Source organism: Scyliorhinus torazame, chromosome 11 (genome assembly GCF_047496885.1).
Source record: "Scyliorhinus torazame isolate Kashiwa2021f chromosome 11, sScyTor2.1, whole genome shotgun sequence".
Taxonomy (NCBI): Eukaryota; Metazoa; Chordata; class Chondrichthyes; order Carcharhiniformes; family Scyliorhinidae; genus Scyliorhinus; species Scyliorhinus torazame.
Window position 1 is genome coordinate 140,824,047 of NC_092717.1, and position 24,052 is coordinate 140,848,098.

At 41.8% G+C, this 24,052-nt stretch overlaps 1 protein-coding gene across 21 annotated transcripts in view; it reads right to left on the reverse strand.

Moving 5' to 3' along the window:
• The window catches only part of dtna (dystrobrevin, alpha), a 513,111-nt gene that overhangs the window by 109,183 nt on the left and 379,876 nt on the right, over nucleotides 1–24,052 (reverse strand). For 11 of the 21 annotated variants that reach the window (XM_072467819.1, XM_072467814.1, XM_072467818.1 and 8 more), the window contains 3 exons: nucleotides 23,847–23,971; nucleotides 16,200–16,283; nucleotides 3,365–3,436 (listed from right to left, as the gene is read on the reverse strand). In XM_072467819.1, the coding sequence (XP_072323920.1) occupies nucleotides 3,365–3,436; nucleotides 16,200–16,283; nucleotides 23,847–23,971 (281 nt within the window). Of the gene's footprint in view, nucleotides 1–3,364; nucleotides 3,437–3,471; nucleotides 13,364–16,199; nucleotides 16,284–23,846; nucleotides 23,972–24,052 lie in introns of those variants that run through there. The other 10 variants (XM_072467822.1, XM_072467823.1, XM_072467826.1 and 7 more) reach the window with 2 other exon arrangements.

Here is a 24,052-nt window from a genome sequence, read left to right on the forward strand (position 1 = left end):
GTTCCAACAAGAGAATCAGAAAATAAATTATGATTCTGTGAGGTCCGTCATATTCAAAACAGGGAACCTAGTCTATGTGAGGAACTTCTGAGATGGCTCCAGTTGGGTACCCGGAGTCAGATTGGAATGTGATGAATGTAGAAATGGTTATATATTATATTTTATATTTGTGCCAATAATGTTATTAAAACCCTGATTTAAAAAAAATACAGGCAGTATGTCTACTAAAGCTGTAATTAAGCAGCACGGTGGTGGAGTGGTTAGCACTGCTGCCTTATGGCGCCGAGAACCCGGGTTAGATTTCATGTGGAGTTTGCATATTCTCCCCATCTCAATGTGGGTCTCACTCCCACAACCCAAAAAGATGAGCAGAGTAGGTGAATTGGCCATGCTAAATTGCCCCTGAATTGGAAAAAAAATGAATTGCATACTCTAAATTTATTTTAAAAAGCTTTGATTAAGATGTTGTAAAACAGCGAAGTAATCATTCATTCCAACCACTTGATTGCTGGAACTAAGGTGCTGTAAAAGAGTAAAGTAATCATTCATTCCAACCACTTACTTGGTAACAGATAAAGGGCTAATGGAATAGTGTTTATATATTTTGGATGGTTCCCTGGAGTGTAGATAATTTGAAGGACTGTATTTAATCCTAGCTAAGCAGGTCATGGAACATAGTGAGATACAGGTGATGTAATTAGTGGGAGGAGCCAGGTCTGTCTGTAGTTTTGCAGACTGTTATAAGATTTTAAGTTGAACAACAATTTGCCGGAGGATTTGAGTCTGACTGTGTACTGGATCTTCTCTCTAAAAGTATCTACACAGCTAAGCAGGTAACCTGTTTGTTAACTTTATAAGTATTATGATCTCTGACCAGCCCCAACAGTGGCTAGGATACGGGACCAAAAATCTCAATATTTTATTTTTTAAGACTGTGTGGAAAGATTGATTTGTGCCAGAACTGATTGCATGAAGAAATAGGACTTGGTTATTTTAAAACAAAACTTTATTATAACTGCAATCTTAAACTTTTAACTTCAAACTCGAAAAGAACCACTTACACATACACTATTCAATTTCCCATTAGCCAACAAGAAAAAACACATACAGCTCTCATTCCAGCTTAAACAAGCAAGGCCTAAACTGATACTTGCATTACAAAGCAGATTCCGGCTCCTATGAGAACACTTTCTTATACTATCTGAAGGTCTTCAAATGGTTGCTTCACTTTAGTTTCCAAGGTGGAAGCAGAGGAATCAGATGATCTGTCGGTCGCAAACAACGAGGTGGAATCCGCATTGGTAACACTTCGGCGCTACCTCCGGAAGCAAAGGTCACCAATCCGGTTCACACTACCAGATCTCGTTCCACCCTTATCAGACCAGTTGCAAAGAGGCGGAAGAGACCTCCTTGTTGCGGGAGTACTAAGGGGTAAACAGACTTAAGTGGGGGGAAGGATGTTATGATGACCATGAGGGAAATAGGATTGGCAACAGATCTCCCCATGAGCTTCGAGGAATACGAATTCCCCTGTTGAGCGGGAGGAGGCTCACCCAATAGGAGATGCACGGTGGGATGTTAAAACCTTGGACCGGCATCTCCATAGGTCTCCAGTCTGGGATACAAGTGTTGTGAAGCATGGTAGCAGCCCTTTTTGTTAGTTTAATAAAGGGGATTATTGATAGAAGACTGACCTTGGCCAAGTTAGTACAATATGTAATAACTTAATCCCTTGGGGGAGTTTCTTTCTCATTTTGTAAATAACTAAAATGGTATAATTTATTAAGTTCACACCAGTATAGCATAATTATCTCCTTTTCATTTAAAGAAAAACATTTCAGAATAACAGTTCAAAATGGAGGTTGGAACGAAGAACTGAAATCTGCGAACGCTTGATACTCTGATTTACTTCTGAAGGAAAGGACTTGTTTACCTGTACAACCCTAATGGGATTTTCAGAATGAAGTTTTATCAGAGGTACAACAGAGCCCCACCTCAAGAAACGGCACCTTTTACCCCTACTATGGACACCGAGATCCAGCAAAGAATTATGATATTTTGCAATGCTCCTTATTTTCCGAAAGGATCAATTAAAAGAGCTACAAGTCCTGTGGGCCTACTGGAGGGCACAATGGAAGAATATGTGGAGTAGCTTGAAAATATGTCTGGACACACTCCCAAGGTCTAAGCTTAGATAAAGTGGAGTGGGTGAAACTATTCTTTTTCCATCCGTCCAACTGAAATTTAGGATGGAGTGGAAATAGAGTGGAAGCCTGTTCAGTTTGGATTCTGGCCCAGATCGTGTGGTTGAGTCAAAATTCATCCTCCGCACCCAGGAACTTTGGTTTCTTACTCTCTTAAAGGTGTAATTTTATATTTTATTTATTTTCCTGGTATGATTATTAATTACCATTGTGTCAGCTGTAAATAATCAATATTCATTTCCACATCCCAGACAAGTAACTGCCATTTTTAAAATCAAAGCTACACATTTATGCATATTCAAAAACTACAGATACAACATGATTGGAAGGTAACCACTGGGTTCCATTATTTTTGATTCCATCTCTAACATGCCCAAGAAACACTTTTCATCACTTGTTCAGACAAGTAAGGTAATCTTGTGTAGGGATTCAATCTTGCTTCAGCCACATGATCGATCTTTATAATTTACTTACAAATACAGACAGACTAATTCACAAAGCATACAATCAGATAAATATTTAGAGGTTTTTGCCTTTCCCTTGTTGTCAATGTTTCCCTTATGTACCAATATTAACAATAGTGTATTCTGCAGTTCCTACAGTGAGTGTATCATCTTCTTATTAATTTCTAAGTGTGGAAAGAATGTTAACTAAACTAATAAGCAAGGAGCAGAGTGTAAAGGTTTAAACATTAGTACACATACAACCTATTAATACTGAAAGTTTCCTTTTTGAGGTAACAAAATAATACAAAAGCTTTGTAAACTGATGTTGAATCTATTAAACATCAAAGTTGTAACCCATCGGTTAACAGACTTGCCACTGAGATAAGCAACAAAGCTAAGCTTTATCACTTACACTCTGCACAATAGAGGCAGCGAACATTCTTCTGGGCAGTAACGACTTAGCAATGTTAATTCTTTAAACATTACTACAAACCCATGTGTGAGTTTGACAAGGTATTCCTTTTCCACATTTGTTAGATTCGCTAAAAGTAATTATAACTCATGTCAACAAAAAGGATACTCACATATTAATTGTTAAACTCATCACAGAACCAGTACTATTGCAATCTAAATGGACTAAATACATTCTACAAAGCAGTTGACTCAGTATCAGATTCTATTCCATAAGATCAAAGTTTAGTCTTCATTACTGACCGTAAGTTGTTCGAAAGCTCATTTACATACTGCTGAATGATAATATGTTCATCATTTACCCCATCTAGTAACCTGAATAAATTAAACCAAGGATAAAGGATAACTGATTTAGAAATCAGAAAACAGTTTATTTCACAGACTGGACGATGTGGGATATGGACTTTAATTCCAGAAAATACACCCATTAAAGAAATCCTTAATATTTTCACAGTTGTTGTAAAACTTTGTGAGTCCTAAGGGTCCAAAGTGAAATGGTCTGTCTGCTTATATAATGTCAAGATATCAGAAAAGCTCAACAAAATACAAGAGCAGTTTTAAACATCTGCATAAATTATATTTGTCAGACATATAACTTGATATTTCCATTTGGTAATACTTAAGCAAGGATGCTTAAACTAAATATCCAACTTAAACAAAGCTTAAATTAGCATATTCTTCTGAGACTTTACCCAATGTGGAAAATGTACTTAAGCCAAGACCTGTAGCAACCTAGTAAACATGCTGAATTCACATCCATATGGGCAACCAAATTGGGCAAAAACCTGAAAATCTTTGTTCCAGCAAATAACATGCAAAAAAAAATCTAAAGTTATCCATTTGCATTCTTATATTAAGCGTAAGAGAAAAAACTAAAATCACATCTTGACTAAAATGATATTAAATACTTTGTGACTGGGTGCAAACCTTAAAAGTCAAATATCATGCAAAATATCGGCAAAGCAGTTCCAAAAGAATAAATTTCATTTTTTAAAGAACAAATCAGTGTTTAAACTACTGCAGAGTGACCTAAGTATGTTATATTTTGGGGTAGTGAATTCTGCCAGGATCTACGTCATCTAATTGAAGGAAAAGGAAAAATAATAGTAAAAAAGTCAACATAGACTTGATGGGCTGAATAGCCTCCTTGAGTGCTGGAATGATTCTGTGACTCTGTATTAAATCCTTACTTTACAGACACAATTACTATTTTTAATAATATTATCAATTGGAGGAAGACATAGCCAACAATAATAAGAAATAATAGTAAAATAATGGAAGGATGTTCGTGAATTACAAAACAGAAATTCAGTCTTGGTGTTCTGTTTTCTGACCTCCTCATTTGGATGTCTGACTTCCATCCATGCAGTATCACCTATATTTTATACAGCACACGAGCCATCTTTATGAGGGTAAAATAACTTGGTTTAGGACAAGTGCTAGCCAAAAATAATATTTGGGGAAATACCGTGATGAGACTGTGCTGTTGTATAAATATAGTTCTCCAGAATCCAAATGAGCCCTTTTGTTAATTTATTTAAGAATTGCCTTCGAGCTGACATGCAAATAGATTCATGCCATGGTTTCAGTACAATTTATACAAAACATTAATTCCATCGAGATGGGAATTTTACACTTGTCACAGAAACCCAGTCTGTGTGATGTAGAAATGTTTTTATAAAGATACTAACAAATAATGGCTTGGTGAAATCGGTATGCTTCAAATGAGAAAATTGGATTACTTTATAGAATGCAGATAAAATGCTCTCATGACAAAGAAACGTATTAAACAAAGTTACATGTATTCATTTTCAGATAGTTTGGATATTGAGTATAAAATGCCACTTGGCTTTTAACTGATAATTAAATTAGTTCAGACAAGGACAATGTGGATGCTTGGCAACAAGCTCCTGGATTCACTGAAGCAGTAACCCACCAGCCTCCCCTCCCCACCAGAACAAATGAGTGAAGACAAGGTTATTGTAACACTCATGTCAAAACTGGGCCGATGTGGGACTTCCGAGGATGGCGGGCGGGAGGCAGCCGCACATTGGAGGGCTCCCGTTTGGGAACGGCATTTTCGGGGTTTAACGCCTGGTCCCAGGGGCAACAGACGCCGAAAAAGCAGGGAGAAGGCACAGTGAAGGGAAATTTCAAAAACAAGTTAAAAAACGGCCGTGAAAATGCAGCTGAAAGTCCGTCGGGGAGTGGAAAAGTCACCGCGGGGACAGCAAGAAAAGTGGAGGCTGGGGCACCAAGGGAGGCCGCATTGCCCACGGCTGAAGAAATGACTAAGGTGATGGCCGCGGAACTCGAAAGGCAGTTCATAAAGCACATGGAGGCGATGAAGAAGGAGATGGGGGCGGTATTGAAAGTGCTGGTTGAGGAGGCGATTGCCCCGGTGAGGGCAGAGGTATTGAGCGCAGTGGCGGAGGTGTGGGAGCAAGGCGAGGCGCTGAAGAAAGTGGAAGAGACATTATTGCAGCACAGTGATCAACTTATCTCGATGGGGAAGGAGATGCGGAAGGTGATAGAGATCAACAAGGGTCTGCGAGCCAAAATGGATGACCTGGAAAACAGATCCAGACGACAGAATCTGAGGATTGTGGGTCTTCCCGAAGGAGTGGAAGGCCCGAAGCCGACTGAGTATTTTGCACGATGTTGGCGGAGCTATTGGGGGAGGGGGATGATCCCTCCCGATATGAACTGGATCGGGCTCATCAGTCATGGAGGCCTGTACCAAAGGAGAGAGAGCCGCCAAGAGTAGTAACTTTGTGTTTTCGTAGGTACAATGTGAAGGAGAAGGTCCTGTGCTGGGCAAAGCAGAAGCGGGTGGTGCAGTGGTGTACGCATATATCAGGACTTTACGGTGGAGCTGGCGAGGAGGCGGGCTGCCTTCAGCCGGGTGACGAAGGCATTGTACATCAGTAAGGTGCAGTGAGGCATAGTATACCCAGCTAAGTTGAGGGTGACCTACAAATCCAAGGACTTTTATTTCGGGACGGCAGAAGCAGCGGAGGAGTTTGCAAAGGCAGAAGGACTGTGGCTGAATTGAGAAGTGGTCATGTACCGATGTAGCCTCATGTAACTATCTTTTTCACTGTGGCTGGTGTATGTGCTAAATGAGCTAACGTTGTATATACTTGGACAAGGGAAGAGATGGGACTTTCGCTTGCAATGATGGTTCTTTGGGGCTTAGGTGTGTATGCGGGGTTTGTGTGCTAAAGGGGATTTCTTGGTTTTCCTGGGACTGGGCAAGGGGGAAAGATACCCGGGTTGGGGCCTCCACGCTGGCCGGTTTAAGCCAGCCAGTGAACGGGAGTGAAGTGGGGGGAGGGGCTGCGGCCATCAGAACCCGGCAGAACAGGTTCCGATGAGTCTAGCCGGGGTGGAAAGTTGGGGGGAAGCAACAGAGTTTGGGGGGAGGAGTTTTGTAAGAGGAAGTGGAGGGGATGGGGGGAGGGAAGGGCTTGCAATGCGTGGGTGTAATTTACGGTACTCTTTCGGGGATTGGATGGCATTAAATGTTAGGGGGAGGGGAACGGACGACAACTCTATAGGTCAACAGTGACCATAGGCGATTCCTGATTCTTTTTTTTTCTCCTTTGTTTGTCCCACCGTGGGAGGGTTTGTTTTATTTGATGCTTATATTGTCAGATGGGTCGTTGTTTGGGGTGGTGGGAGGATGGGATTGTTGTTGTTGATAAGTGAATTGACTTTTTATTTGTTACCGTTTACTGCTTGTTGGTGGGGTGTAAATTTTGAAGAAAATGTGAAAATGGAGAATAAAAATATTTTACAAAAGAAAACTGGGCCGATGTCCCAGTCAACGGAGGTGGGCCTTCTAACCTGCACAGTTTGGCTCCCATCTGCTTCTGCTCCCACCTTGGGCCTGCTTCCAGAGACGGCGGCCCTCACACAATCCCACAGCGCAGGAGGCAGCCATTCGGACACTCGAGTCTGCACCAACCCTCCGAAAGAGCACCCTTCCTAGGCCTACTCCTCTGCCCTATCCCCAGAATCCCCGTTTAGCTGCACATCTTTGGACACTGACGGGCAATTTAGCATGGTTAATCCACCTAACCAGCACATCTTTGGACTGATGGAGGAAACTAGAGCATCTGGAGGAAACCCACACAGACATGGGGAAAACGTACAAACTCCACGCAGGCAGTCACCCAAGGTCGGAATCGAACTCCGGTCCCTGGGGCTGTGAGGCAGCAGTGCTAACCACTGTGCCACCTGTGTAGACTCTTCCTGCCACCCCATGAGGAACATAGCATGGGCAGGCACTGCCAGGCAGAAAGTGGGATTGTGACATTGGTATATGGCTAAACTTGCAATTCCCATCTCAAAGATGAAAATCTGGATAAAGTGCAGAATTGCAACTCCCATTGGACAAATTGAGATTTAACAGAAAATGAAACTGGGACCAGTAATCAGGAATTCCATTACACTTAAATCCCTCACGCAGAATTAACAAAGAAGTTAAATATTGCTGTCAAGAAAAGCATGGCATACAGAGCAGATTCATTTCATGATGTGAAAATCAAAAGGTTCCAAATTAATATTTAACCTTGTTTCTTTTTATTTTTTCTTTCTCTAAGCATTCATTAGTCTAAGAAGAAAATGCTAGTTTCCAGAGGCAACCAGAAAGTTCTGTGTATATGAAGTTAAATGCATCAGCAACAGGTCCACGGGGAATCATACATTTTATATGAATCTCCTTAATCAATCTGCCCAATGAGTCATTATCACAGTTTCAGCAACTCAATGACCACTGTCATTGATAGTAAATAGAGGACAGATTAGGTTTTACATAAAGGTAGTTAAATAAATCCATATATTATAAATAAATATCATCCACATTTTTATCATAATGAAAAACATTCAATAGAGTATTATTGCTCATCAGAATTTGTGCAGCAAATAGAAAACATTAGAATAAGCCATGAACCCATCTGTTCCTCTACGTGCAGCAGTTTGGATCTCCCCTTCTTCAAATCAGCTTGATTTTTTTCTCTATTCTGACAGCATGCACATCATGATGTTATGTATAAAGTTCTTTACAGCCAATAGCATTGTGACGTTGAGGGCTGAATTGTAATTACCCAAAAAGGGGTGAGCTGGGGTTGGGGCAGAGATCAAAATGCTGAAGATCAGGAGCAAGAACTGAACCTGCCTTGAAACCACCCACTTCCAGTTTTAACAGAGACGGGCAAGGGGTGGATGACCAAACTACCTACACGATGGAGGTTGGTCATTTAATATTATAAGGAAGCTGCCTGTCTTGTTTTAACTGTTGTTCCATTTTAACCATAGGATGCCAGGTTTCTCAGGCCCAGGAAACCCAGCAAATTAAAGAAGATAAGAAAGGCCGAATAAAGGAGATAGGTGCCTTGACAGCACTGCTTGTGGGTCAAGAGCAACATCATTCATTCCTGGTCTAACAAGCTATCTAGTATCATCAAACCTCCCCCACCTGACAATCAAACTCTCACTGCTTTCCCCTGACCACCGTTACCACCCCTTACCCTTGTACACCATGCAATCCTTTATCATCACCCCACTATGATTCAAATTCCATTCCCAGCCATGATCTTTTTGACTCCCCCACTGCACCTCTGAGACTTCAGCTTTGTGAAGCAGGTCTACCCCCTGAAAATGCCTTCACACTGTCAATCAGACAATCCGTGAACAGGAACTGCATTTCAAAGGAGTCTTGCAGTTATATTCTGCAGGACCTTCTGGGTTTCCAGACATCACAACAGAATTTCCCACATCCATTGTCCTCCCCCACTACCCCTAAACCCCAACACAGAATTTGCTTCCTAGCAAAAATCCAGGCCTTGGTGTCCACTGAAAGAGCTTCAAAATGTGCTGTGGTCATGAAATTTGCATGTTACTTTGAAGAATAAAGAACATTTCAATGTTCTTTGCCTCGCTAACTAAACAGTGTATCTCCCAACACTTGATCACTTATTTTTAAACATGCAGTACTTTAACTTTGCAACATTAGCTTAATACTTTTTTAAAGAAACAATCCATAGCTATAATGTAAAAATGCTTTATGTAAAATATTCTTTGAAATAACAAGTCTGAGCAACAGCACAGCTACACATTACTTTTCCAACCATAAGCTCCACTTCATAAACTAAGCAAGACCACAATAAACAAATTTGAACTAATTGCAGATGCATTAACAGGCTTTCTCTCTGCTCTCCTGGCACATTCTTTTCTTTTATTGGCCCAGTTGCCTTCAAGCCCTTTAGTAAAATATTTTCCAAAAATTATTAAAATGGATGAGGACAGTATGAGATTGCTTCCTCTATGATTTTTGAAACATTTTTGCTTACTCTGTTCCTGTTGTGCAAAAATTCCTAATAGGGCAGGTTTAAATAAAGAGGTATTCATAACCCTGGCTAATTTTTGATTTACATATTTTCTGTATGACCTATAATCTGTTTAATAATGACATAGGTTAACTGCAATTAAAATTGAGAATTAACCAATTAGGTCTACTGTGTGGAGAAAGTGATAATTTAATTCTCAATGTGTTCCTAGCTACATAATTAACAATTTCCATCAATGTGACAAGTAGGTCAATAAATACCCACAGATAGAATGAGTAATGAAAAACAATAGTTTGCATTTCCAAAGTAATATTAACATAGAAAAACACAAGAAGCATTCGAAAAGTGGTTGCTGAACTCAAGATAAATCTATTAGGAGGCATTACCAAAATCCTGATTAAAGAGGTGGCTTTAATGAGGATGTTAAAGGAGCATAGGGAGGTCAAGAGGTGGAGGAGTTTAAGGAGAAAATGCCAAATCATTGTGCCTAGGCAGCAGAAAGGAACAAATGGCAATGGTAGAACAAAGGGTGGGGAGGTGCATAAAAGCTGGATTCAGAGAAACATAGGATAGGGAGAGTTGTAGCGCTAGAGGACTGAGACCATAAAGGAATTTAAATTTAAGGGCAATGATTTCACATTTGCGGCTCTGCTGTAGAAAGAGCATTGCAACAAGTAAGCTGGATCAGATATTGGACAGTGTAGCAATCATGCAATTCAATCAAGTGCTTTGAAACTTTATTGATTTAAAATTGAATTAACTAAAATAAAGTATATAGAGTGGCAAGGTGGTGAAACATACTGGATTATAATGCAAATGTCCAAAAGCAAATTGTGCAAATTGCTCACCATGGGAAAGGGTTCAAATTACCAAGAGAGACACGTTATACATTAGGAAGTTAGGAGAATAAAGGGACGTTAAATTGAATATCTTTTGTGCAAAATGCAATGGTAGGTATGGTAGCAATTATGGTACTGGACTAGAAATCCAGAGCTTTGCCTAATGTTCTGCAGACATGAGTTCAAATCCCACCATGGTAGTCAGGAAACTTAAATTCAGTTAATTAAATACATCTGAAATAAAAAGTTGTTATTAAGTTGTTTGTTGTTAAAAATACAACTGGTTTATATTCCGCTGGTTTCCTTTCCAGGCCTGGTGTATGTGTGACTGTTGACCCAAAGCAATATGGTTGACTCTTGGTTGCTTTTAAATGTTTTTTTCACTCAGTTATATTAAATAGCCACAACAAAGTACATTAAGAATAATACTGGACAGGCCACCCTGGAATCAACCTGGACATCGGACTTAGCATAACCCAGTTAACCCTGCAAACTTCACTTTATTAACATCTGGGTCCTATGCCAAAAAATGAGAAAGCTGTCCCAAGTCTAATCAATATTGACATAGACACACTCATAGAATCATGCCTTTCAACCAAAGTCCCGGACTCCTCCATCACCATTCCAGAGATGTCACGTGCCAAAACAGGACAGCCCCACCAGAGGGCATTTAAAAGTTTATTGGATAAACATATGGATGATAATGACATAGTGTAGGTTAGATGGCTTTTGTTTCGGTGCAACATCGTGGGCCGAATGGTCTGTACTGCGCTGTATTGTTCTATGTTCTATCTAGAGGTGGCGGCACAATGATAAACATTTAGGAGGACTAGCCCTGTGAGTTCCAAATTGACTTCAGGCCCCTTGAAGTTTCAGGGCAGCAGATCAAAAATGGTCAAGGAAAACTCCTGCTGGTTAAACCTACTACCATCCCTCATCTGATGAATCAGTACTCTCCATGCTGTACATGCCTGGAAGAAGCACGGAAGGTGGCAACGACAAAAAATATACTCTGCGTGGTGGACTTCAATGTCAACCACCAACAGTGGCTCAGTAGCACAACTACTGATTGAGCTGGACAAATTCTAAGGAACATATCTGCCAGACTGTGCTGGGGGAATATAGTGAGAAATATATATATATATTTTTAATTCACTTTTTACGGGTTGTGGGCTTTGCTGGCGAGGCTAACATTTGTTTCCATCCCTAATTGCCCTTGAGAAGGTGGTGGTGAGCTGCATTTTTGAACCGCTGCAGTCCATGTGGTGTAGGTACACCTACTGTGCGATTAGGGAGTTCCAGGATTTTGACCCAGCGACAGTGAAGGAGCGGCAAAATATTTCCAAGTCAGGATGGTGAGTGACTTGGAAGGGAACCTCCAGGTGGTGGTGTTCCCATGTATCTGCTGCTTGGCAACATCATTTCCCATTTACCAGTTAAAGATGCATCAATAAGAATATTCACTGGAGCAATCACCTTGTGGAGATGACCTCCTATCTCTATCTTTACACACATGACACCCTATATTGTGTTGTGTTATACTACTAATGTGTTCAATGATTCAGAACAGGTCATAAGCTCAAAACTGGACATGCATCAGATGCTGTAAGCCAACAGCAGCAATTAAATTACATTCAACAAAAAAAATCTGTAAATGCATGACGCAGCATATCCCTCAGACCATTGCAATCAAACCTGGAGCTTAAAGCTGGTTCAACAAGGAGCAAAGAACATGCTAGGAGCAGCATGTAAAAACAAGGTACCAACCTGGTAAAGCTACAACATGCATGCAAAAAGGCAGAAGCAGCATTCCGCAGGTGGATGCAAGCAATCCCACAAATAATGGAGCAGATCAAAACTCCGCAGATCTGCCACAACTGGTCATGAATGATGGACAATTGAACAACTATCAGGAGGAAAAGCCTCCATGAACATCTCGACCCTCAACAACGACAGAGCCCAGCACGAGTGCCAAAGACAAGTCTGAAGAATTTGCAACTGTATGTGGCCAGAAGTGCTGAGTGGATTATCCAACTCTACCTTCTTCTAAGTCAATTTGATTCATTCCACTTTGATATTAAAAAAAAACGAATACATTTTGTACATCAAAAAGGCTATGGATTCTAACAAATTCCCAGCTGAAATGCTGTAAACTTGTGCTCCAGATCTGGCTATGCCTCTAGCCAAATCATCCAGTACAGCTCCACCACGGACATCAATGCGAAAAGTGCAAAATTGCTCAGATATGGCCTTTCCAAATTCAATCAGGCTAATACTACCCATCAGCATACTCTCAATCATCAGAAAAGTGAGTCACTGACAATACGATCAAGTGACATCACCAGTAACCTGCACATCAATACAAATCTGGGCTCTGCTGGAGTCACGTATCTCCAAACCTCTTAAAGCCATGGTCCAAACTTGGGCAAAAGTGCTGAATTCCAGAGGTGAGGTGAGAGTGACTGACCTTGACCTCAAAGCCTAATTTGACCAATTGTGGCACCAAGAAGCCCTAATATGATGAAGTCAATGGGGATTGGTAGGAAAATCTCCACTGGCTATAGTCATATTGTTATGATCTCCATCAAGTCCAATTAATTTTAAAAAGAAATTTGAACATCCAGTTATTAACTGAAAGGTTGACACCACGAAATTTCATGTTCTAAAACATGTAACAAATAACTAAAAGCACCATTGATTAAACACTATATAGTTAACTTATACTTTAAATCACAATGCAGGATATTCCTTCTTTTATTTTAGCACAATCAAAAACACACTATACAGATATACTTCACATTGTCCCTTAAGTAGGTATTCAATTCTCCTGGAACCAATTCAAAGGGATTCTTAGCTCCCAAGGGTTTACTTCTGTAGTTTTCCATTCTCAGCCTGGGAAGTTTTAATTTCAGAATTGTCTTTCACAGGGAGATGTGTCCCCCCCGCCGGAGATTCTTCCTCTAGTACAAGCTAAGCCAATCTTCCAGCCTCGCTTTAACTCCTCATGAATTCAGTCCTTTCAATTGGAGTGCGAACTTCCATCCACATTCCTGTATGGTGAAACACAGCATCTTACTGCCTATAGCTGCTCAACTTCTCCCAGCAGACTCACCTTGTCTGTGAATTTTCATTGATATCTTAGACCCTTCCTCTCTCAAAGCCAATTTGCAGGCAATGTAAATCACACGGGCTTTACATCCAAGTAGAAATGCTGATTATCCTCGAGACTCAAACTTTTTTATATTGGAAATAAATGGACAGTTTAAAGCACACTTGTTTATAACCCAACATTCTTCATACTTTTCTGGGGGCTTTGGAGGTTCACAATCTATCCACTGTTAGCATATAGGCTGTTGTCATTGTCTACAAGTATATACACCTTGCAACTTCTTCCCAGTAAAACAATCTGGGCCCCCTTTAATCTCTAACAATCAAAACACCACGGCTTGCTGTCAGGTTGACTTTAGAACAGGTCACTCCTTCATTTTACCTTGAATTAAAGGCACAGGCCCAAAACATAAAAAATCTTATAAATCCCGTAATTGTAACTATATATACCACAAAGGAAAATAGTTGTGGTTGTTGGAGACCAATCTTCTCAATCCCAAGACATTGATTCAGGAGCTCCTCAAGGCAGTGTGCTGGGCCCATCCATCTTCAACTCTGTTGTCAATAACCTTCCCTCCATCATAAGGTCAGAAGTAAAAATATTGGCTGAAGCAGTCCTCGCCCTCAATCAGACTTGGGCTGATCGGTGTCAAGTGACATTCACACCAGAAAAGTGCCAGACAATAGCTATCTCTAACAACAGAGTCTAAACATCTCCATTTGACATTCAAAGTTATTACTGAATGTGAACTCTTCCATCATCAATACTGGCCATAAACTGAGCCAGAGCAGCCACTTCAAATCTCTATACGGTGGTTACAAGTGTTTGCCAGAGAATGATATTCTGTGGTGGGTGCCTCACCTCCTGACTGCCCAAAGTTTTTCCACCATCCACAAGGCACAAGTTAGCAACATTATGGAATGCACCCCACTTGCCTGAATGAGTGCAGTTCCAAAGACGCTCGAGAGGAGCTCAACACCATCCAGGCTGACACTCCATTCACCACCTCCACCACTGGAACACGGTGGTTACAGTGTACCACATGCAAGATGCCCTGCAGCCTTTGTAAGGTTTCTTCAAGAGTGCAGCCCAAACCTGTGACCTCCGCCACTTGGATAGACAATGGCAGCAGGTGCACAGGAACACCAAGTTTCCAATCAAATCAATCACTATTGTGACTCGGAAATATATCACTGTTCCTAATCAGCGCTTGGTCAAAATCTTGGAACTCCCTTCGTAATAGCACAATGTAAGTACCTTCACCATGGACTGCAGCAGTTCTAGAAGACCTTCTCCAGGGTAAGTACAGAGGAGCAATAAATGGTGGTCTTGCTAGAAATGTCCACATCCCATGAAATAAAAGTAGACTTGTGATATAAATAATATATAATTGCCACTTCAGTAAATAGTATAAATGTCAGAAATATTTAAGAAATACGGCAAAAAGACAGATGTGCTGGGATTATAGACAGTCCCACCACACCAAGAAGCCCAGATAAATCCGGGTTTGTGCACCTCAGTGAGGATTAAGGGGTTGGGGGGTCTGAATTTGGGGCCTGGGTTTAAGAGGCTGGTTGGAGGGGGGGGGGGGGGGGGTGCAGGAGGTGGAGGGTTAAGGGGAGGCTAAGCTTGAGGGAGAGGGAGAGATGCTATCTCTAATGGATCCAGTGGACCAGCAAAGCTGGTTTCTCCCATACCTAATACCAGCTGTCAGGCATTCTGCACAGTGTGGGCCTCCCCACTGCTGTGAGCAAAATACCAGTGAGGGCAGGATGTGACCCACATGTGGCAATTTATTCACCACTTAAGGGCCTCAATAAGCGCAAGGATAGACAAGCCGCCCACACCTTCCCTCAATCCATTTAAATTTCACAGGTGGGTAGGCAACAGGATACCACCCGCTGGATTTTACATGCCCCTTGTCCAACCCCAGCATTTAAACCCACCGGCAGGGCAGTGTAAAATCCAGCTCAAGCTTTAGAATGATCTTCAAGACTGGATAATAGGAAGAAAGAAATTTAAAAAAGAAATTGCCACCTCTTATCTGACTGAGTACATTTAGCACTGTGACAACATGAGAAGTAGGTCAACTTGTTAACTTTCTCAGTAGTGGATGTGTGTCAAAGGCAAGAATATTAAGAGAATTGAAAAACTTTGATAATTATCAAGAAAAAGTTGCAACACATTCTGAGTCTGCAAGTTCACATGTTCAATTGAAAGATGTCCACTGTGAAGTCAGTTTCAATGAAAAAAACGATAGAAATTTCTTCAGTGAAGTTGGCTTATAAAATTAATGTTGTTAAATTGTTTTGTGACGTTAATTAATTTGTAATAATAAACTATACGTCCAAGCACCTTTGGAGTGAAGAATCAAGTCAAATTCAAAATAGGGGTCACATGAACATATTTAATCAAAAAAAACTTTTGCATGAATTTAGAACCTGTAAATGCATTCTTTTTACTCATAAGTTACTTTACAACATTTTTGTTGTGCAAATTTTGCTAGCATTTTTATTACTGTTTCTCAAAAATCCTAATTCTACGCAGATAAGTTGATTATCCTTTTATGGTACTAACTGATCACATACAATTTGCACAATTATTTTAATTAAGTGTATAAAGTAATGCACTTTCAACTGAGATATGCTTACTACAAAGAGTATTGGTGACCTGTGCTTAATACAAAGGGAGCTGATTAATATGTTCCTTGCATAAAAAATACAACTGCTTTTACTTTATGTTTACCTTTCAAGGATGCATAAAACAAACTGACTTACCTCTTGTTTGGGCTGGGGCTTCCTGAGGTTATTACTGAATGGGAGAACATTGAGTCATTCATGTTAGGAGGAGGTCTTGAAGGCCTAAGAATGCACAGGAACCATAGTTTATAATTAATGTTTTAGTTATATCTTATTCTACATTTGTGATACTTACAATGCTCAATGATACAGTTACAAAGTACCATCCGCTGCAAGACAAATTAAAAATTGCCCATAACTAAGTGATTTAATATGACATAATAGGTTCAGTTGTTTCTTACTCTCAGTCTGAAAACTCTAATAGATTTCACCCAAACGTTCATTCTGAAGGACTGAATAATTTTATGACCCACAGAAAAGCACACTGACCTTGAAATTATGCAGTGCAATACGAGGGATTAACTGTCAAATGGATCTCATTTGTCTGCTACTTAAGTGCTTTAACATAACTGTTAAAATGATGGACAGAGGAACTTCACTGAGCATTTACATGCTATTTTTTGCAGTACTTTTAAAAGGCCATGTAGAATCATAGAACTATAAAGCACATGAGGAAGCTATTCAGTCAAACATGTAGGCTCCGTCTCTTAGAAAGAGCCATTCAATCAGTCCCAATGCCTGCCTTTTCCAAAAAGCTTTGGAATTTTTTCCCCTTCAAATATTTGTCATTTGAGAGTTATTATCGAACCTGCTTTGCCCATCATTTCAGGAAATGTATTCCAGATCATAACATCCAACCACTGGTTCTTTTGCTAATCACCTTAAATCTCTATTGTCTAGTTATAGACCCTACTGCCACTTGTTACAGCTTTTCCTTATTTACTCGATCATAACCTTTCATAATTTTGAACACCTTCATTAAACCTCTCTAATGTGAGGGTCTTCCGGTAGCGGCATGTAGGTGGAAGTTGCATGTTGGGTGGCTCCTGCTCGAGGCTCTGATTTTTGGAGTTTAATGCTCAGTTTCAGGGGCAAGTTTTCAACAAGCTGGTGCAGGAAAACATAAGGAAGGTGGGGAATGTCAAAGATCCAGAGGAAAACTGCTGGGAAGAAGGGGACGAGTGAAAACTCTCTGTCGAGTGAACAGGACAGCCCGGTAGCAGGAAAGATGGTGGAGGCTGGATCGCTGGATGGGGCCGTTCCCCTCACAGTGGAAACTCTGACCAAGGTGATGGCCGGAGAATTCGAGAGGCAGTTTGCTAAGCATATGGAGGTGCTGTGGAGGGAGATGATGGCTGTAGTGAAGCAGTGGGTGGAGGAGGCGATTGCCCCGGTGAAGGAGGCAGTGTCAAAGACATCGGCTGAGGTACGGGGCTTAAGTGGTGATAATTGTTTCCTCGCCTCGGGGATTTTGCTTAGGGGAGAGGGCCGTTTGCATCGCAAACTGTTTGGCGCCTGGCATGGTTCCCGTTTTTGGCCTCTCCCAATATGCACCGGCCTTGTTTCGCTTGAGCGCGAATGTAACGAGGCCGGAATATCATGCCCGATATCCTCCCCCCTTATCTTAACAATTATACACAGATTTCAAGGATTACAAAGTACATCTTAAGATACAATGGTCTCTTTGACATACTTAGTCTCTTTTAAGCACATAAGATGACTGTGGTCAAATATATGCATTCCAATCTGAACCAAGTTAGTGTTGTGGATTTCTCCTCAGAATCTCCCCAGATGCTAATGACGTGAGATATTCCAAATTCCACTCCCAAAAACATGAGTTAAAATCTTCTCATAATAATGCTTTGTCTTAGCAGTTTGCCCTCCGAAATACAGTCCAGCCTTTACAAATGACTCTTTTAACCCACACTTCTGCTCCACCTTTAAAAGCGAATCCAGTCCAAGATTTTATACCACTCTCTTTTAGGTTTCCTTTGTCTTAACTACTTTTACACAAACTCTGAGATCCAGTCACTAATTTCTATAGTTATTTCAAGTTGCATTCCACAGGCTGAATTGAAGTCTCACAAATACTGAAGATCACTTCAGATATCTTTCTGGCAGGTCAGCCTTCTTCCCAGCTCTGTCTGTCTTTACTGAACAGTTGTCTGTTCTGGTACCTTTAACCTTAGACGTCTGAGAACCTTCTCTCAATTGTTCTCTAGTTTTAACTAGCTGCTCCTCAGATCTCTGCATCTGTATTCTTAACCATTACCCATTCTTCATGGCATGGCTTTTATTCCAGCAAACCTAAGAACAGTGTTCCCTCTCGAGCCTTCTAAACCAACTGTGAGAGCTGCTTTCTCTCTCACTCCCAATTTCCAACTGCAAAAAAAGATAGCTAAACTAAAACGAAAAGTTTCTCTACATTCCAAGGCCATAGCTGCTACTCTGGATCTGTAAAGATTTAATCACCTGCTAATGCTCGCATTCCTAGCATTGTTTGGCATCTTTGAATTTGTCTATATATGTGTTTCAGGAACAGACCTCTTCATTCACCTGAGGAAGGAGCAGCGCTCCGAAAGCTAGTGACATCGAAACAACCTGTTGGACTTTAACCTGGTGTTGTAAGACTTCGTACATAGCTGCTAAGAAACACCCATTTACCTCTGATGGCCTGGTTTATTCCTCACACCGTAGCCCTCTCGAAGTACAACAGGAACACAGTTGAAATTTAACCAACCCCCACACATACAAACACCTTTGTCCAGCATGAATCTAACTGTAGGTTATACCCTTCCAGGCACAGAAGTATGAAATTAAACACACTTAAAAACTATACACTATTTCTAATGTTTACCAATACAAATCTAATTTCCTTAAAACTACCTTTATTTTCCTAATGATAGCAAACTTCTATGCGACATGGGCAGACTGGTAAAATGAACAGACACACAGCAGATTGAATTTAACACAGGCAAGAGTGAGGTGACATATTTTGGAAGGAAGAATAAGAGGTAATATGAACTAAAAGGTAAAGATTTAAAGGGGTGCAAAAACAGAGAGACTGTACAAAGGGCTATAAAGGTGCAAGACAAGTTGAGCTGCTGTAAAGAAGCATATGGGATCTTGAGCAAAAACAAGAAGGGAAAGTTATGTTAAACCTTTAATAAAAACACCATTTAGATCTCAGCGAGAGTATTATGTTCAATTCGAGGCACCTAATTTTAGGATGTCAGGATGTTGGAGAGGTTGCAAAAGAGGTCTACCAGAGGTACTCCAGTTATTTGAAAAGGCTGGAGAAGCTGGATTGTTCTGTATTAGACCAGAGAAGTTTGAGGAGATTTGAAAGAAGTGTTCAAAATCATGAACAGTTTATAGAGTAAACAAGGAAAGCACATTTCTAGCAGCCCAAGAGTTGGTAATTAAAGGGGACACATTTAACGTGAGAGTTGCCAACAGTGAGTTGGAGCACAATGGCTAAAAAGGTGATGAAAACAGAATCAATATTAATATTCCAAAAAGACCTGGGAAACTTACAGGATATGGGCAAGAACAGATGAGTAGAATTTATCAGTTAATCAAAGAGAATGTCAAAGAACCAGTACAGGCACAATGGGCAGGATGATTTCTTAATGTGCTAAACTATTCTGTGATTTCAATGACATTATGAAATGGGTGTCATTGATATTCATGGAAGCTGACCTTATACCCCCTCACTTTTCAGAAATGAAGGGGAGCAAACACTTCAGACTTCAATCAAGATCACATAAAAGGTACAACACCCTTTACTTTTCTGCCCATGGACTGGACCACCATCGCCCCAGCAAATTTCCGGCCATTATGTCTTGTTTAGTTTCATTAGTGATTAGTTATTTATTTACTCTAGACTACTGCTGGTTATTGTATTTCATAGTTTTTAATCATACCAGAAAGTACTTAAATAAATGTTAAAAACAATACTTACCCATAGTCATTTCTGTGCAGCAACAAAGACAAGCACATTGTAAGAACATACAAGTAATTAACTGTAGAATTAACTGCTATTCATTTATAAATTCAATATATGTTCAAGAACACATTCCCTTCAGAGGTGTGGGAGTGGAGCAAGGATGAGTTTCCTATGTTACAGTTATAACTTAAATTGCATAGTGTGATAGATTTAATAGTTAACTAAAATATCTTTTCCATTTCACCCACATGCATTTTTCTGAAACCGAATGTCCTGGATTGTGCCGTGAGCAGTGAAGGAATGGCTTTCACCGTTCACCTCATATACAGTTGCCAACAGGTAGCGGGCAGTCAATGGAAATTTCTAGTCTTCTGGCATTCGTTTGAATTTTTGTCTTCTATGTGGGAACTGCGGAGTCTGTGAACAGGACAAGCAGCAAAGAAACAATTCAGTCAATAAGGCTGAAGAATCCTCCCAGAGGGGGGCATGGTGGCACAGTGGTTAGCGCTGCCTCATAGCGCGAGGGACCCAGGTTCGATTCCGACCTTGGGTGACTACCTGAGTGGAGTTTTCACATACTCCCTGTGCCTGCGCGGATTTCCTCCAGGTGCTCCGGTTTCCTCCCACAGTCCAAAGATGTGCAGGTTAGGTGGATTGGCCATGTTAAATTGCCCTGAGTGTCCAAAATTGCCCTTAGTGTCCAAAGATGTGTAGGTTAGGTTAAGGGATTGCGGGGATAGGGCGGTGGAGTGGGGCTAGGTAGGGTGCTCTTTCGGAGGGTCGATGCAGACTTGATTGGCTGAAGGCCTCCTTCTGCACTGCAGGAATTCTATGATTCAATGGCACAGCAGGAAGTAGAAAACAGGAAATATAATTTAACATTAATTTTCTTGAGGAAATTAGACTCCACATTTGTCAAATCAATTTTCAGGGCCAGCGAGGTTCTTCAGCATGTCTTTTGCATTCATTATTTTGAAATTTAAACAACAGTTCTGACAATTTATTGATAAACATTATTCTACTTTCTGACTCTATCAGCTGTAGCTCAGTTGGTAACACTGTTGCTCCAAGTCAGAAGGTTTTGGTTTCAAAAATCCCTTTTGAAAATGTCTAGGCTGACACTCACTAGAGTACTGAGAGAGCATGCCATTGTCAGAGGTGCTGTCTTTCAGATGAGACATTAAACTGAGACCCTGCCAGTACTCTTGGGTGAATGTAAAGGACCCGACAGCACTACTGTGAAGAGGGGGAGGGGAGCTATCACCGGTACCCTGGCCAATATTATCCCATCAATCGACATCACTAAAAAGGAGAGAATATCTGGTCATTATCACATTACTGTCTGTGGGAGCTTGCCGTGGCCACATTGGCTGCTATGATTTCTATTTTACAACAATAACTTGCCTATATTACAACAGTAAATACACTTCAAAGTGACGTTACTGGCTGTAAAGTGCTCTGGGACATCCTGGGATTGTGAATAGCACTCTATAAATGCAAGTCTTAAATTTCCTTCCATGTCAAAAGGAAGCTGTTTAATAGCATGCTTCATTTGAAGCTCCTTAGGTTGCCATGAAAAATATAAATGTGATCTGTTAACACCTAGGCTGTTTTCTGCCTGCTGGTAAGATTCACAAGTCTGGTAAATGTGTCAGCTACTTGATGCACACATGGAGCGCGATTCTCCGCTCCCGCGACTAAGTGCCCACGCCGTCGTGAACGCCGTCGTGACGGCCCCGATCCCGAGCGATTCAGGGCCCGAAAATGGGCTAGGATCGGGGCCGCGAGAAACTTGGGGGACATGTCGCGAAAGCAGCGTCGTCAGCACGCGCCGCTTAAATGAACTGGTGTAACTGGCGTAACTGCCGTCACCCGCGCATGCACGGGTCGGCCGGCGCCAGCCACGCCAACCCGCGCATGCGTGATTGCCGTCCTCCCCGAGGCCGCCCTGCAAGATGTCGGATGGATCTTGCGGGGCGCGGAGGAAAGGAGGTCCTCCTTCAAAGAGGCCGGCCCGCCAATCGGTGGGCACCGATCGCGGGCCAGACCCCTTTTGAGTCCTACCCAGGTGAAAGAACCCCCCTCGCCCACCCACAGGCCGCCCCCCAGCGTTCCTGTGCTGTTCCCGCTGGCTGCGACCAGGTCTGGATGGCGCCAGCGGGAAGCCGGCGTTTTGAGCAGGCCACTAGGCCCATCCGGGCCGGAGAATAGCGGGTGTAGCGGAGAGTCGCCATTTTGGGTGTCCCGGGCGATTCTCCGGCCTGCGCCGCGCAGAACACGACGGGGCCGTTCTCGCCACTTGGGTGAATCGCGGGAGGGCGTCGGACCGGCGTCGCGGGGAAAAATGGCGCGCCAGGGGATTCTCCCAACCGGCGCGGGAGCGGAGAATCGTGCCCATGGTTTCCTGGCTGATATAACAGGGATCCACCATGGTTGCCTGAAAAGGCATGGCAGCTTAAAAGTTGAGTGGACATGACACATACCTATAGACAGAACTGGACAGGTAGTTTTAACATAGCCATAGCTCTATGTAGTAGAGGGAGCAGTTATTCTCTGATAGTATGCAAATTATTTGCAGGGTGGAGGGAGGAAGGGGGAAGGGGAATGGAGCAATATCTTGAAAGGCACTGCCCCCATATGTCTTGCTCTCCTTTCTTCCACATGGTCCTTCATCCTCTTCCTTCATTACAATGACGAACAATGGAATGCCCATTGAGAATGCTCTGCCAAGTCCAGTGAATCTTGAACGTTAGACGGGGAAATATTGCCTGGGGATCTCAAAATAAGTCAGAAGAAAGTCCAGCACTGGCTGGGGGAAAATTGAAAAATGGCTGAAAAAACTTTCAAGCTTCAGTAGTCAAGGCATTTCCAAGATTGAGGGGGTTCTGGCAGAGGTTCCCGGATGTTATGTCCGAGGTTCTGGGGGCGTGGGTGTCCCTGAGAAAGGAGGTGGCGATATTTGGTGTGTTGGAAGACCCGGGAGTGCAAGTGGGGGAGAGAGGCCTATGTATTGGCCTTTGCCTCCATGATAGCCCGGAGACGGATTTTGTTATGTTGGAGGGACTCGGGGCCGCCAAAGGAAGGGATATGGGTGAGCGACCTGGCAGAATTCCTGCGGTTAGAGATGATCAAGTTCACTCTGCGGGGGTTGGTTGAAGGATTCACTCGGAAGTGGAAACAGTTCATCCATTTCTTCAAAGAGGATTGAGAGGTCAGCGAGGGGGGGGGGAGGGGGGGGGGCGCTTTTGGGGGGCAAGGGGCGTTAAAATGGGAAAGGCAGGACGTGGTTGAGGTGTAACCCAATTAAACCTCAATCAATAAGATGCAACTTTTTCATGGTTTTTACAGCGGGATTCACAGTACAAAAGTGGATATTCTCGTCAATTTAGATTTTTTTATTGATTACACTTTGGAATAATGCACCCTCTGGTGAAGTGTAGAATCACTGACAGCAACTTATGGATTTCAACGCTTTTCAACATGCACGGACTCAAAAAATGTTTTTGTCAGCTGCAGTGGAGTAATGACAGTAAATGCTGGCAGTTTTGTCATCATTACCACTGCAAAATCGGGGCCATTGATGTGCAGTTTCAGAAACAAAGGAGGGGCGGGGCAGTTAATGCTTGACCAGGAATTTACAGCATAGATTTCGAATGCTAATACGAAACACAGATGCGACGTTATTACTAAATTTGGCATCTGACCAAGTTTTACTTGTGAAGAATATATCGGTTCTCCAATATGTCATCCGTTAAGCTGTTGAGAGAATAATCTAAAGCACAAAATAGAACATAAGAAACTCATTCTTAAAGCCAAAAAGGTCAACATATACTTACACAATGTGGGCCAGGTTTAGTGGTTTTTCAGGCTGGTCAGGGAACACTGGGTGCAAAGGTTCACGAGTGGAAGCACAGCTTAAGGACTTGCTAAGTGCATTGGTTAGCTTCTTTGCGGGGGATTTCTGGTAATAAGGATGGGAAAGGTAACATGGATATATAAAGTATCAAGATATTAAAACAGTACAACAATTTCTAAACAAGTA